This window comes from Fusarium phalaenopsidis, assembly GCF_050370095.1.
Source record: "Fusarium phalaenopsidis strain FUZ10S chromosome Unknown contig_32304, whole genome shotgun sequence".
Classification (NCBI taxonomy): domain Eukaryota; kingdom Fungi; phylum Ascomycota; class Sordariomycetes; order Hypocreales; family Nectriaceae; genus Fusarium; species Fusarium phalaenopsidis.
The window spans coordinates 427,937-442,627 of NW_028145404.1; the positions used below are offsets into that span (position 1 = coordinate 427,937).

General features: G+C 50.5%; 6 protein-coding genes across 6 annotated transcripts; 4 read left to right on the plus strand and 2 right to left on the minus strand.

Annotated features, from left to right (window-relative positions):
* Positions 1 to 1,039: 1,039 nt before the first annotated feature.
* On the plus strand, positions 1,040 to 1,985 carry LRP88_09457 (SDR family NAD(P)-dependent oxidoreductase; the record flags this gene model as incomplete). Its single annotated transcript, XM_083245943.1, has 2 exons — positions 1,040 to 1,748; positions 1,819 to 1,985. The coding sequence occupies 2 exons, from the start codon at positions 1,040 to 1,042 to the stop codon at positions 1,983 to 1,985; spliced, it is 876 nt and encodes a 291-aa protein (XP_083097056.1).
* A 585-nt stretch (positions 1,986 to 2,570) lies between these two features.
* On the plus strand, positions 2,571 to 3,350 carry LRP88_09458 (sugar O-acetyltransferase; the record flags this gene model as incomplete). Its single annotated transcript, XM_083245944.1, has 3 exons — positions 2,571 to 2,671; positions 2,727 to 2,963; positions 3,014 to 3,350. The coding sequence occupies 3 exons, from the start codon at positions 2,571 to 2,573 to the stop codon at positions 3,348 to 3,350; spliced, it is 675 nt and encodes a 224-aa protein (XP_083097057.1).
* Positions 3,351 to 4,243: 893 nt separating this feature from the next.
* On the plus strand, positions 4,244 to 5,077 carry LRP88_09459 (uncharacterized protein; the record flags this gene model as incomplete). The annotated part of the gene is made up of 1 exon (XM_083245945.1): positions 4,244 to 5,077. One exon carries the CDS (start codon positions 4,244 to 4,246, stop codon positions 5,075 to 5,077), a length of 834 nt encoding a protein of 277 aa, XP_083097058.1.
* Positions 5,078 to 8,036: 2,959 nt separating this feature from the next.
* LRP88_09460 (uncharacterized protein) lies at positions 8,037 to 9,162 on the minus strand (the record flags this gene model as incomplete). The annotated part of the gene is made up of 2 exons (XM_083245946.1): positions 8,037 to 8,645; positions 8,884 to 9,162. The coding sequence occupies 2 exons, from the start codon at positions 9,160 to 9,162 to the stop codon at positions 8,037 to 8,039; spliced, it is 888 nt and encodes a 295-aa protein (XP_083097059.1).
* Positions 9,163 to 10,688: 1,526 nt separating this feature from the next.
* LRP88_09461 (caspase domain-containing protein) lies at positions 10,689 to 12,653 on the plus strand (the record flags this gene model as incomplete). Its single annotated transcript, XM_083245947.1, has 1 exon — positions 10,689 to 12,653. One exon carries the CDS (start codon positions 10,689 to 10,691, stop codon positions 12,651 to 12,653), a length of 1,965 nt encoding a protein of 654 aa, XP_083097060.1.
* A 687-nt stretch (positions 12,654 to 13,340) lies between these two features.
* Positions 13,341 to 13,860, minus strand: LRP88_09462 (uncharacterized protein; the record flags this gene model as incomplete). The annotated part of the gene is made up of 4 exons (XM_083245948.1): positions 13,341 to 13,394; positions 13,443 to 13,490; positions 13,544 to 13,745; positions 13,814 to 13,860. The coding sequence occupies 4 exons, from the start codon at positions 13,858 to 13,860 to the stop codon at positions 13,341 to 13,343; spliced, it is 351 nt and encodes a 116-aa protein (XP_083097061.1).
* Between the last annotated feature and the right edge of the window lie 831 nt (positions 13,861 to 14,691).

Genomic DNA, 14,691 nt, shown 5'->3' on the forward strand with positions numbered 1-14,691 from the left:
AGGCCGTATTAAGTGTGGGTGAAGTCCACTTATGCAGATATTCTGGCGTCCTCTTCGCTACTCATCTTTTCTGTCGCATCTCCATATGCCAAGTCCACATCATGGAAACTCGATGGCTTCAGACACTGCAAGATTTTGGCAGAGAGGCCGTTCGAGGTGAAGTCGTCTCGCCGGCGCCTTCGCCACTTGCCTGGCATGAGCTTGTCAACGAGTGTCGTGAATACATGAAGCTATTCGCGGGCATCGAACAAAAAGATCCCGCATTCATTTGGTAAGAAATTTGGGTCCTCGTTGAACAGCTGAACGTTCCAAAATCCTCAAGCTAACTTTGTTCTTTGTAGGATGACTGCTTGCACTTATATATCTGCGGGAGTTTGTTTAATAGCTAACAACATGTTCAACCCGTACCATGAGAACATGGAATACGATGAGTGCTTGGCAAACATTTCATTCTCCTTCTTGGATGATATGGCTCAGCAAGTACCCCTTGATGGACTCAAGAGGGCACAAGAGTCATGCGAGGTGCTGCAGCGTCAGGCTTATGCAGTCCGCCTCCGGATCTCCAACCAGGATTCATGCCATTGAATGATGCCATATATTCGACATAAATGGTAAACAGTACCTAAAGCAATGCCGACCATGGCTTTATAATCTCTATTGAGCAACCGGCTGTAGTTTGTGTGTCGTTATTCTAAATGAGCTTGCCACGTGAAACCGAGACAAGAGATACCTAGTTACACTCCCGGCTATCACCTTTGTCGTATTCCATTGCAAGTCCAATATGGTGTGTATTAAAGCGAGTAGATGCCACAAAACTCGACTTGTAAGCAAAGTGGAGCGAAAAGTTAATGTGCCAATCGATGGAGATGTGGTATTTCATGCCTGAGTTCCGCGGAAGCAGATGTGCCCCAAGCTGTCACTGCTGGCTTAGCAATCGACTTGTTACTGCAAGGTATATAAGAAACCAAAGATTCGACCGTGAAATTGATCTCAGTCAAGAAAAACTCACCCATCACTGCCTACACTCATCTTACTTAACATGGCGTCTCCTCCCTTCGGCAGTATCACCTCATTCACCAAGACCTGGCACAATGATACATACCCGTCCATCTCGCCCACAAGGCCAGAACTTTCGGTCGCCGGCAAGCACGTCGTCATCACGGGCGGTGGCACAGGCATTGGTAAGGCGGCTGCAATTGCCTTTGCTCAGGCCAATGCCAAGGCGGTCTCTATCATTGGGCGCCGCCTCGACCGTCTACAGACTGCTGGGCAGGCTATCACGGAAGCCAACTCGTCAACTCAGGTCGTCTTACAGACAGGCGACGTCACCGACCGCGCCTCCATCGAGGCAGCCCTGAGTGCGATTGTCGCTAAGATCGGGAGCAAGATTGACATATTCCTCGACAATGCCGGTATGCTTCCGGAGGAGGCTCCCGTTATCGGCTACCAGGAGGCAGAGATCCGTCGAGGCTTCGAGATCAACTTTCTCGGTCCGTTCAACTCGCTGCAGGCGTTCACCCCTTTGGCGGCTCCCGGTGCAAAGTTGCTGCACACAGGATTTTCCATCGGCCACTGGGCTCCTCTCCCAGAGGTGCCAGGAGTGTGGAATTATGCTGCCATCAAAGGAGCCGCACAGAAGATGCTTGACTATTACGCATCTGAGAACCCGGATATTCACGTGTCGAGTTTCCATCCAGGCATCGTTGGAACCGAGATCAACCCAAGAATCCCGGTTGGCCCAGACACAGGTATGTACTGTTGTTCTCTTCCAAATCATCAAGTAGTTGATGTGTTGCGTATGACACTAATGACTTACAGTCGAGTTGCCCGGACACTTTGCCGTGTGGCTTGCGTCGGATGAAGCTGATTTTTTGAGAAACAAGTTTGTCTGGGCGAATTGGGATGTTGAGGAGCTCAAGGCTCAAGCGGAGGAGATCCGGGCATCATCTCTGCTGAGGGTATCTCTCAATGGCGTCGACGTTTAGCTGGTTACATGCGACTAAAGAGCCCTTGAGGCTCATAGTATGGTACTTTAGTTACCGCTTGGTCTTCCCAATAAATGTCATGTCTTTACACTGGAGGGGGAATGCTACAATCGACGTAAATTGTACCGGAATCTGGATCTCTACATTGTACCCCGCGCTTGAGGAGACCCACCGAGATCACTGGCAAGGCAAAGTGGTCCTTGAGTTAGATGTGGAGATAAACGGACAGAAGTCAATCCCAGTTGAGGTTGGGGAAGATGCCATGGTCCTCTTCTCCAGCCTGGTTCTCGACGGGGTGGATTTCCCCATCCTCCACTTAGGCATGAAATGGCGTAATGAAGCAAATGTGATCAAAAAAAAGCTGCAGCTAGACAGCTAGCCCGGGGTGTTGCTTCCACTAGCTCCACTTGATCCGAACATGTCCCGAATATAACCCAGCGGTCCGACATCCCGTGTTGTACTTGGAGGAGGAGAGGGGGGAGCAGACTGTCAGTTCAATGTACCATACATAATGGCCTCCCCCCAGCTGAATATGTCCTTACCGCCTTCAAACTTCAGACTCTCTATTCCCCTCTCGATATCATTATGGCCAGCAAAGAGAAGAACGCCGCGGTGATCGAGGTCGCCAAGACCTTGAACAACACACCCTGGTGTGATGAGTACGAGAAGATGATCTCTGGTGTTGCGTAAGTACCCTCGGCTAACCTTTTGACAGCGAAACAGAGCTGATAATACACTCAGATACGACTGCCTTGCCCCAGAGCTCGTCATGGGGCGCTTCCAGGCCCGGAAGATGATGCACAAGTTCAACAACCATTTCCCCGATGACGCTACTCCCGAGAATCTCTCAGCGGAATACACAGAGATGCTCCAGAAGGTACTGGGCAAGGTTGGAGAGGGAACATGGATTGAGCCACCCATGACAGTGGACTACGGATGCAACATTTCCGTCGGAGAGCGCTTCTACTCTAACTTTGGGTAGGCCCTCATGCTGCCTAGGATATAATCACAGACTGACATGGTATCAGCTTAGTTATCCTCGACAGCGCACTCGTCACCATCGGGGACCGAGTTATGTTCGGCCCTTCTGTGACCATCATTACGGCCACCCACGATACGGACGTCCAGTCTCGACGTGATTTGGGCGAGTACGCGAAGAGCGTCACCATCGGAGATGACTGCTGGATCGGAAGCAACGCCATTATCATGCATGGTATTACCATCGGAAGAGGATCCACCATCGGTGCTGGGAGTGTTGTCACTAGGGATATTCCTGAATTCTCTGTGGCTGTTGGCTCTCCGGCGAAGGTCATCAAGAAGGTTAAGGCGGTGCCTGACGCAGCGGACAGAAAGATTGGGGAGTAGGGAGTGGATGTATAGAATGCAGTGGCTGGAAAATAGATAGCTCGCAATGGATACAGCAGAGTAGAAAAGATGCTAAACTAGTAAGTGGGATGCCGAATGACCGAACTATTTCTTCTGCTGTCAGGTAGAGGCTTACGCGGAGGAACCCGAAGCTAGAATTAAGGAATTCGCATGTCCAGAACGAGCCGCTATCATGTTGGTCGGCCGCGAGATCATACAGCGCAGGGATGCGTGTCTATGAGAAGTTTGATATTAGGCGATTGTGCGTGGGCTGATGTGGACTAACATTCTCGAATGTGTTGTGGTTGTCAGGCTGAAAGACATATGCGGCTGAGCCACAGAGGCCACCAAGTCGGTGAGAATCGAGACGGCAACCATTATCGTTGTATCAAAGGGAGATACGTAGTAGGAGGAAAGCCTTGCTAAGAGTTGAATGCGGGCTGGATCTGGCATGTCGTATGGGATCTCCATCCTACATATATACAGCCCAATCTGAAGAAGGCCTTCTCGGAGCCCAAGAGAATTGAAGTTTCTTGTCTCAAGAATTAGGGGTGGTCAAATTAATGGAGTTGCAGGTGCGAAAAGGGATTGCGAGCTCGGCAGCTATCGGCGGCCATCTCGGCTGCACATAACAGCCGAACCGCTTTGACTAAAGACCTATCCATATCAATAGCACGGAATTCCCTGGTGATAGTCGTGTAAGCTCAAGCTATAGAAAAATTGTAGCTGAGATTGTCTGATCGTTATTTGACCGTCTGACGTTTTATGTAGTTTGTCAAACAGAAGCCTCTTCAGGCACCACGTGATACTGGATATTCCACTTGATTCTTCACACCGCCCCCTTTTCCTCTTTCTCACTCCCAAGCTCTACACATTTATCACTCCCCTACATAATGGCACAATCAGTTGCTGACCTGGACAAATCCCCTTCCTGGATGTGGGACGACGAATTTTGGAAACCACGCTTCCAGGGAGACCCTCGATTCCATCGCAGAGTCATGCACCAGCTAGAAAAGGTCTTGGTGCTGGACGTTGGCCACAGACACAAGCAATGGGGATTCGCCATCGTGCGCACCGCTTATGGCCCTGGATCAGATGAGCAGTTTCAGCACGCCCTCGCTCTTATCGGCCGCATAGCGCAGGTGGAGGCCGATTCTGAGGCTGCCGGTGTCAAGGAAGACATCGCGTGGAAGAAGAAAAACAGCTTCCAGCTTGACCATATTCCCGTCGAGGTCGACACGCGTCCCAACGACGAGATTGTGCATCGCTACGAAAACGACATATTGGAAGACGAGAAGCAGTTGGAGGGCGCCTCGGTGGCCATGGTGCGCGAATACTTCAACCGCTGGATCGCTGATAAGAAGGGCACTTCGATTTCCGGCGACATGCGTTATGCTGCTTGCATCATGCTGGACGCCGAGACGCTGGCTCAACTTACCAAGGCGCCCAGGGACTTCCCCCCGGAGGGAAGTACCGGATTTCGATCCCCATACTGGGTCAAGATGGTCGAGGCGAAGCCCAAGCCTGAAGATGCCTTCCTCGTGCACGTCTTTGGCGAGTTTGGTCTGGTGCAGTACTGGTTCGACCGAAATTACAGGCGAAGGTCGGCGATCGAGATGACTCATACTAAAGACCCCGAGAACCCAGGAATTCGTTGTTTTGGCCTTCCACCATCGAATGCCACGCTGGGTTTTCCAGGGTTCATTGCGGGCTCAAGTGGTTTTTGAATCCATATTTGGATCGGGGAGGTTTCTCTGCCAGGGGTTGAAGAGAGGAAGAAACAGTTTTTCTGACCGAGAGGTGAAACATCTGCGATTTGTACCTAGTTGTCTTAAGTTTCGCTCAGTCTTATTACTGGAATTATCCATGTGCCTCGTCCCCCTCCTTCAAATCCTTCTCAGATCTTGGCTAATGTGGATATTGCTCTCTTTTAGTCACCAACTTATCACCACTTCTTCCCTTCGAGTTCATAATCACATCACAAATATCCACGAGAGCTAATCATGTACGCATCACATGTCTTTGGTTGTTCCAGAGAATCATCTGTGCGGGTCCAATGGTTATGGCACTGGCACTTGGGAGCTAGTCAGTCAGCATTTCACCTGTAGGACCCTCGTGACTTAATAAGGCGCATGTCGTTGTCCGATTCCACCAGACTCACTTTATACTCTGTAATATCTGTAGACTTGAAAGACTCTCAAACCCCATAATGAACATATGGGACCCAATGTGGACAGGGGGATCTTCGTCACATGACAAGATATCTCTGGACCTGTCATTGTGTTCGTCCTCTTGAGCTCCTCCAAGAGCCTTTACTCCATCATGTCCCAACTCTCTCCCAGAGGATCTGATAGATCTAGAATCTCCTTCCATCTCGCGTATCCAACGGTCTCGAAGCTCCCTCGTAGCCTTGTGTAGTCCCCAAGAGACTGACTCGTCCGTCATACCTCTTTCCCACATCCCCTCATATGTGATCCTCGCCATGTCTACGCAAAGCTCATCCTGTACTTCCCATAGTGTGCCGATGACGTGACGGAACCCTGCCAGCTGAAAACCACTGATCAGGTGAAGACTCTCATCCATCAGCTCTTCAATCTGCACTTTCCCGGTGCTGCAAGCAGACAGGTAGGCAAGGAATGGGAAACTGCTTCTCAGGTCCGTGTCCATTAGGTTTGAAACCGTTATAGAGCCAGCTATATCTTTGCTGAGGCAAAGGTAGCTCTGCAATGGATTTTTCAGGTTAGCGCGACCATGGCCAGCGAAGTGAAATAGCCGGCACTGGGGGAGGCATGATAGAATATCCTGCTTCCGAGGCCCTGGCTCTGTCGTGGTGAGTGACATTGACTTGCACACGTCGCGAACAGCGGTGATCTCTTCGGATGCGAAAGGCAATCTAGAGGCCCCAGGAGTATGCTCCATCGCAACTAGGAGCGCCTCAGGCGATGTAACTGTAGGGATGGGGTGCCTGCGGTTGCGAAGAATCGCTTGGATAGAAGTGTGATAGGACGAGATGTCTCTGTCAATGACAGTCTCAGAAGAACATTTGGAGTGAAGACCAGCTGCGTGGATGGGAAACTTGGTGAGTAGTCCCGTTGTAACCCACCAAACATGAGGCCAGGTATTGTTCGAGGGGGGCTGGTTAAACCCCAGGGCGGTTAGGACTGGACTCGCGATGCAGTGCCATAGCCACTCAAGAACTTGGGAGCTCTTAAGGATATAATTTCTGACATGCTCGAACGTATCTTTGTAGTGGAAAAGCGGCAAGGGTAATGACCGGACTTGATGGGTTTCAACTAGGATCGCATTGCACCGGACAGCGGTCGCATTGATGATGACAATTGGACCATGTCTCGCCGCATAGCGTACTTCTGACTCATCTGGGGCAAGCAAGAAGTTCTCAAAGCCGGGCTGCTGGCGGATATCAAGGAGTAGTTTCTCGAACTCGTTCCCTGCCTCGTAGCGCGGATTCCGTTCAACGCTCCATGTAGACCTTTCCCGTTCTTCGGCCTTCTTTGTTTCAGCCTTCATCAGTTGGCTTCGAAGGCGGACAAAATTTGTAGCTAGGTTGGGGTACTTTTCTTCCAAGTCGGTGACATCGGCGTTTATCTCGTCGAGAGACAAGGCAATCACGCCCCGCCCCTTTTCGAGAAGACTCAGTGCGGTCAGTGGATCTTCTCCATGGTGAAGCGCCAAGGCGGCTGCAGTAGATAAAAGGCCTCCCGTTCTTTTCAGCAGTTCCTGCTTGTCTGAATTTGGGATCGACCGGAGGCCTTGCTGGCTTATGAGGCAAGTCGTAAGCTTGGCCGCTTCATAAGCTTGTTCCCAGTTCTCATCTACAAAGCATCGCAAAGCAAGATCTGAGCCAGCGTTGATACGAGTTCCGACAGGTGCCTCAGCTTGGAGCAGTGCTCCTTGAAGCAACGATGTCGCCTGCCGACTATCATTTTCGGCCCTTGTCACGCTGAACTTCACATTGAGGAGTGCTGCAGCCAGCGAAAGATTCTCGGCTCGGTTAGGATGCCCTTCGACTAGAGAGCTGGCAGCTTGCAAAGCCAGCTCAATGCCCTCGTTGAGATCAGCGATGTCTTGTGTCTTCTTAAATCTCTTTCCCAGAACAAGCCCAAGACTGCTCAATATCATTGGCCAGCTGAGATGATCTGTGGGTGTCGTGACTTTTGCTTCTCTCGCCAATCCAACAGCCTCGTCAAGGTCAGCCAAGTCCCCAGAATCCTCGGCATGAAGGCTCAAAGCACTCGACAGTTGTTCCAGATATTCTTGGCGTTGAGAGTGATCGAGCGGATGTACGGGTGCCTGGACCAGCTTTCTGACTAGTTCAATAGCCCTTTCAATGTCAGAGGAGTCTCTCGACCTCCTGTATCTGGCCTGCAGATATTTCCCGAGGTTATAAGCAAAGAAATTTCGACAGTCGGGTGCGTCTTGCGATCTCCCAACTGTTGACATAAATTCAATGGCCTCATCAAAGTCCGCCATTGCCCCCGTGCGAAGGTATCTTGTATAAGTTCCAGTGGCTAAGCTGCTGAGACAAAATATCCACCTTGGATTTGTGCTGGGAGTCTCAACAATCGCCTGCCTAGAGAGTTTGATACTTTCTTCGAGGTCGGCCATGCTACCCGAGAGATCATAGCGTGACCCGATTCTATTTCCCAGTGCTTGTAGCAACTCCCCTCATGATGTGGTGTGGCCTGATGTTGATTGGAGAAAGCTGCCGAGGATCTCAATGGACTCGTCAAGATCGGAGAGTGACCCCGTCATCTCATGTCTCATCTCGAGGCGGGCTGCCAGGTCGCAAACAATGCTTCCTAGCTCGGCAGAATCCTGGGGAGTACACTCGACCGCGTTTCTAGCCAGCGTTAGAGCCTCGTCTAGGTCTTGAACCGAGTTTGTGAGCATAAACCGTGTCTGTAGGCAGCTTCCCAGATCAGTAACCTGGTTGACCCATTCTTCGGCGTGATCTTGAGGGATTGCCACCGCTTGCTGAAGGACCATGATGGCCTCCTCAAGGTCACTTCTGTGCCTCATGAAGTAATACATGTGCTTCAACATGATGCCAAGGTAGTATAAATGCATAGCCCTCCTGGAGCCATCTTTCGGGACTGCATCCACAGCCTCCCTAGTAACCCTGAGAGCTTCTGTATGGCTCAGTGTCCCCTTGGCGTGGAGATATTGATCCTGGAGCATCTTGGCCAATGTTCGTGAGTACCGTGGGTAGTCAGAACGACGCCCTGGTAGTTGTCTGAAGGCCTGCTGCATGAGATCAATGCCCTGCTCGAGATTCTGTATCACTCTGGTCTGGCGGTACATATTCCCAAGAACCAATGCCAAATGAACCAAATGATGAGGTCGTTCTGGGTCATCTTCCGGGGGTTCTTCAATCAAGGTCTGAGTGACTTCGAGACATTCCACCTTGTAATCCTCCCTCTCGGGATGACGAATAAGACTCATCAAACAGTCGTTGCGAAAGCTCATCCAAATATTGCAATCGATCGGGATGACCCTTCGGGGCTGCTTGCACGACCTGACGCGAGGCTTCGATCACCTCCTCAAACGTCGTGAGGGTTCCAGCCAGGGAGAATTGGTCGTCGAGTATCATAGCGAGGTCCCGCAAAACCTGGGGTTGATGAGGGCTTCCATGCGACGTCCTGCGAATGGCTTTCCTTGCCATTTCCGCAGCCTCGTCGAGATCAGACTCTGCCTTGGTGTAGCGATAGAGATCCCGCAATTCCATCGCGACATCAGCCATCCGCTTCGATATTTCCACCTCCAGGTCAGCGACTGTGCTGCTTTCCCGCATCGTTGAGCGACCTTGGGTGGTTGGGCTGACACTTTTCGCCTCAAGCGGCTCTATTCCTCCCTCACTTGCCATTGTTTGAGTGGATTTTCGAAATGAAAGATTCATTGTCAGAATGAATCAGGAAAAAGATGCTCCGTAAAGCTTCCCATACTCCTCAGTAGGTAATGATTGGGTTTTGTCCTTGGTCGCGCAGTCCACCACAGCGCCGCAGATTGTTGTGCCCAGGTAGGTAGTGGAAAGCCAAGCAAATTTTGCCTCTCTAAGGATGTTACCTCTGGTCACCCTGACAAGCTGGAGCTCCGGGGAGTCATCACAACAGGCACTTCGTGATCCGTGTAGAGACGCCATCAGGCAGTTGCCCACCGACGCATTCAAGCCAAGGCAACATCCGAGCTTGAAAGGAAACACATGATTGGTGGTCATACTGGCAACGTGACAAGTCTGCCCCGTTTCCTGGCGTTGTGGCTGCAGCTGGTGTGAAGGCCTCAGGGACCGAAAACGCCGGCTTCGGTTATTTACCCTCTTATCAGCACATGTAATGAGACTCCAGAACTTGGTGCTACACAAGCGCCAGCCGCCAACCTGAGACATCCAATGCAAGAGATGACGTGTTGGGCATCGCTTGGACGTTGTCACATTGATACAGGCACCAAATTGTTTGTTTCCTCCGGAAACCCTGTCACCGACGGCACGTGAGAACATCACCAGCTTTTATGCAAGAGATGTCGCCCTGTTACCTGTGACCCATTATCCTTTTGCTTTCTCATCGGAATCTCTATCCATTGTCTCAGTCGCAATGTCCAATAACGAAGAGTAAGTTATTTAGCCCTACTACCTGGAGTCACTCTGATCATGGTCTTCCGTAGAACTAAAAACCCATTCGACTTCACTGAGGCCGGGAAGAGGCCACGTATTGTGGCCTACACTCAGGTAGGCAATCATTCACTTCAATCACATCGCTTCCGACTCTAACCTCCTGGGAACAGAAGCCAGTTTTTACTGTCGGCGAGAGAGTTTATCTACTCAAGGTCGACGGGAGCCGTGAGGGCCCGTACGTAGTTGCGACCGCGCCGGTGAATGGCAAATGTACACTGAGTTATGAGAATGGGATGCCGTTTCGGAACAATGAGCTCATAAATGTGGACGATTTAGAGTCCAGTACTTAGATTCGACCGAGAGAGCTAGCTTTAACTCCTTACATTTTCCCTGCCGAGAGCACCATCTGAAGGTCTGAAAACAACAGGTTGGGCAGATTTGCAGACCAAAACCGGGCTGTATCCAAGGTGGGGGTGAAAGTGGTGTTGGGTTGTTGTGAAACCCACCTTGGAGCCCGATATGCACCTGATGGAAATGAGGCGACACGAGGTGATTAGAGGCAGTGCATGCAGACGCCTTGGCTTCTCATGGCGAACTACCTCGGCTCATAGTTTGAATGCACTGAAATACTCACACAGTTGTCTTCCCCTGAGCCGTCTCGATACAGGCCAAACAAATGTTTCATCTCAAAACCAGCTCTGCTTATTACCATGGACGAAGAACAACAGAAACCCCCAAGCTATCATGCTGTCTTAATTGGCATTGACGCATACATTGATAGGCCTTTGAGAGGTTGCGTGCGCGACATTCAGCGCATCAAGGAATTGCTAGAAAGTCAGCGCAATCCCATGATTCCCATCGACAACATTCACACCTTCACAGCAACTTGCAATTGTGGCGACGGCCCTCACCTCAAGGGAGACCCCAAGTTCTGGCCCACATACGACAACGTAACTCGGGAACTGCGAGAAACTACCTTTCGAGCACAAAAGGGCGATCATGTCTATATCCATTACTCAGGACATGGAACGCGGTTCGAGGCCAGCAGCGAGTTTTCAAACCTGTCTGCTGGAGATCTGGCTCTAGCTCTTCTCGGCGGGGAGAACGGGGATGCTGAGAAGCCTATCAGTGGCCACAGACTGGCATGGGCGCTCAATGCTATGGTGGAAAAAGGACTCATTCTCACCTTGGTCCTCGATTGCTGCTTTGCTGCGAGTTTCTACCGCATTGGCCATACTAATGTCAGGTTCACGCCTCCGAGTTCATATTTCGCGTCAAACTCGCCAATCAAAACATCTGGCACCGATCCCGGCGATGAACCTCCCGTCTCGAAGTTTCGAGATGTGTCCATGTTGCCCTCTTGGATGATGAATCCCAACGGCTACGCAGTTCTCGCCGCTTGTGGCCCCCACGAGGAGGCTACTGAAATCGTACAAGACGGGAACCATCACGGTGCACTGTCTCGGTTTTTATATCTGACTCTACAAGAAACCGGATTGGGCAAGCGACACAAAGACATCTATTACCGCCTCTGCTCCAGGTTTCGAGCAAGCCCCCTCAAACAAAACCCTGCGCTGTACGGAAACAAAGATCAGGGATTTTTCGGCCAGGATAACTCGGCAAACTCACCAACTATACCGGTTGTACAAACAGGAAATCATCTTATCCTTCAGGCTGGTCGGGCACACGGAGTGGCAGAGGGCGACGACTTCATTCTGTACCCCTCGAGAGAAGCCAACCAAGCTGCAGGATCTCAAAACGACACCATGGTTGCTACTTCTACGCAGATACAGCCACTAACATCAATACTGGTTTTGGAGCAAGCGCTTACCTCGTCGGATCAGGAGTACTTGGTTGCAGAACCTCAAACTCGGCACAAACTCCAAAAGTACACGGTAACCTTCAACCCAGATGTTGTCAATAGAGATGAGGGGCTATTGGCCCTTTCTAAACGCTCTCTTCTAGACAATGGCAGCATGGATGGTCACTCTGTATCGTTCTCCGTCACAGCGATCGATGGCGAGTACAAGGTATCGGGCAGTCCTGGCCAAGAAGCAAGACATTTACCCATTATGCGACAAGACTGCACCAGTCCGGATGACATTTCCGCCGTTTTGGCACACTTGGCAAAATACGAATTCGTCAAGGACATTTCGAATCCTTTCACAGCAGATGACTTCCGATCCTCCATCAATATCAATATCATCACCAGATCGGGCAACTGTTTCGACCCAGGGAGTGTCATAGATATCGAGCAAGACGGCACCAGGGGGTACATGTTTGAGCTGAAGGTAGAAAATAGGGGTACAAAGGATCTCTACCTTCACATTTTTGACCTTGGTCCTTCGTGGCAGATCGAGAATATCCTACGTGGGAGCTTCGAAACACTGCCGCCTGTGGACCAAAGCCGAGGATTCTCAGGTCAGTTCTGCAAGAGGCTAAGGACCGCGGTACCGGATGAAATCAAGGAGAAGGGTTTCAGGGCATGTGATGACATACTCAAGGTTCTGGTCACGTCTCAGCCAACATCTTTCGACCTTTTTGAGCTACCCACGATTGGACAGGTTGGGAAGAAGAAATCTTCGACGCGGAATGGGAAAACTGAGGTCAATGTTGCTCAAGAGTGGGCTGCTTTTAGCTTTCATTTGCGGACCACTTTAAAGCCAGGGCTCTAATCGATAAGTGGCGAGAAAGATCGATTGTGAAACCCTGTCACCCCTTGTTCGATTGTTGATAATACGAACTCGCCTTGCTGTATGACAAAGGATCACCTCTTTAATGGCCTTAGGAAGAGTTATGAGGAGATGTAGTAGTGCTAAACAGAGTTCAATGTAGCACTTGCAAATTTTGAAATAAAACAACAGTAGAAGTCCATCACTAGTATCAACACGTATATATCACACCATCGTGATTAGAAGGACTTGAGAAACTCGGGTACATAGCCGCTGAAAGATACCTTAGACACTCAGTTGATTCACAAAAGGGTGAGCGAACCCACAAGCCAGCAGTCTTGATTGGAGAAAATATGGAAATGGGTCATAATGAGGGGAAAATAGAACACGAGTGCAAATCGTATCGCAGCTATGCGCGAATTTGCTGAGAGTAGAGGCCAGTCTCTCAGTGACATGAGATCAAACCCAGCACAAATGCACAACGGCTAACCCCAGGAGAACACTGGATCCTTGGATGAAGGGTCCTTTCTATTGGTAGGGTTGCAAGTTCTAGGGCATGTACAGAGGTAAATTTAAGCTTAGAACTAAGTACAGTGGAACAATCAAAAGCGCACGAGCCGCGATTGACGAAATAAAGGCTTCTCATCACAACATCTTCTTGACAACAAATCCTCGCCACACGCAGCAGCTTTAGTCGGCCTCAGCACCCTGAGCACCGCACTTCTTCTCACAGTAATAAGTGAACTGCAGCAAGGTTAGAACTGCTCCTCATAACGGGCACTATGATCTTACCTCATCACCACCAATGTGGCCGTTCTTCGAGTTGCAGATGATGCCGTCCTAAAGGCGGGGTTAGCCTGGGTATAATGGCAAATGTAACAGTCAAGACTCACGAAAGTGCAGTCGGGGCACTTGTCCCACTTCTTGTTGCCAGTGTTGCGGTTGCGGTAGTAGTTGCAAGCGCATCGGGTTGCGTCAGGGAGGACTTCGTAAGAAGTCTTCCAGTTGTAGCTAGGGCTCCAAGGGGTGCCGCCGATGGGAGAGGTCTTCCTGTTAGAGACACAGGCGGCAGAGCGGTGAAGGTCGGCGTTGGCACTGTGAGGAGCATCAACCGTTAGCTTCTTCGGGGCAACCAGGGACAAGGACGGGAGAGCTCGACGAACCCACTGGCGGCCATGAGGACCAAGGTGGTGAAGATGGAGAACTGCATGATGAGAGAGGTGTTAATGGGGCTTTTGAGATGTAGAGAGAACGAATTTGGAGTCTGATGAAGATTGAGAGGGACGCTGCGTAGGGAGCTTTTATAGACGTGATCGTGACCCATGTCTTCCATCCAGCAGCCATTCTTCTATCACCCAGCCCCCACGACTTAGACGGTCAGAGCAGCCGAGTTGCCATGATGTCCGTGATCTCTCCCTTCTTCCAATCTTCTCTCGGACCGACAGACAGCTGATCTCTACACCAAGACAGACGACTCGACCCGACTCGCACGTGGATAGAGTTTGAGCCCTGGTTGGAGATATCATAGCGCATTGAATTATACATGCTTGATTCAGAAGGTAGACGCTGAATAGCATCACATGTGGTTATCCTGGTGGGGCGAGACTGGTTTGAGATGCCTGCCGGGAAGTGACACTTAGCCCAGATAGTAGAACTCGGAACTATAGCGATCCTAAATTTCCACGAGCCAGGTGTCATTGGGCCGACGGACCCTTGCTATGTCATAGCGTTAAATGCTTCCATTGTGGGACTCTGCACGAGGTCTAGAAGCCCAAGGGTCCTTATACGAATTTCTGTTTCACGCGAAGATCCAAACAGGGAGGTGAACGAACCATGGCACGTTACCGACAAAACTCTATTAAAATGACAATGCACACACACGTGCTTGTTTGATAGAATCGGCGGTTAGATACATTTCGTGCCAAGATGTCATAGGTCTAGGTCTATCTCGAGCGTGGGGTGATATGCGATGGCTTGTGGGATCATCTTCGGTGTGTTGGTTGAAAGGATCACGAAAACCCCTCAAGGGGTTCGCATGAAT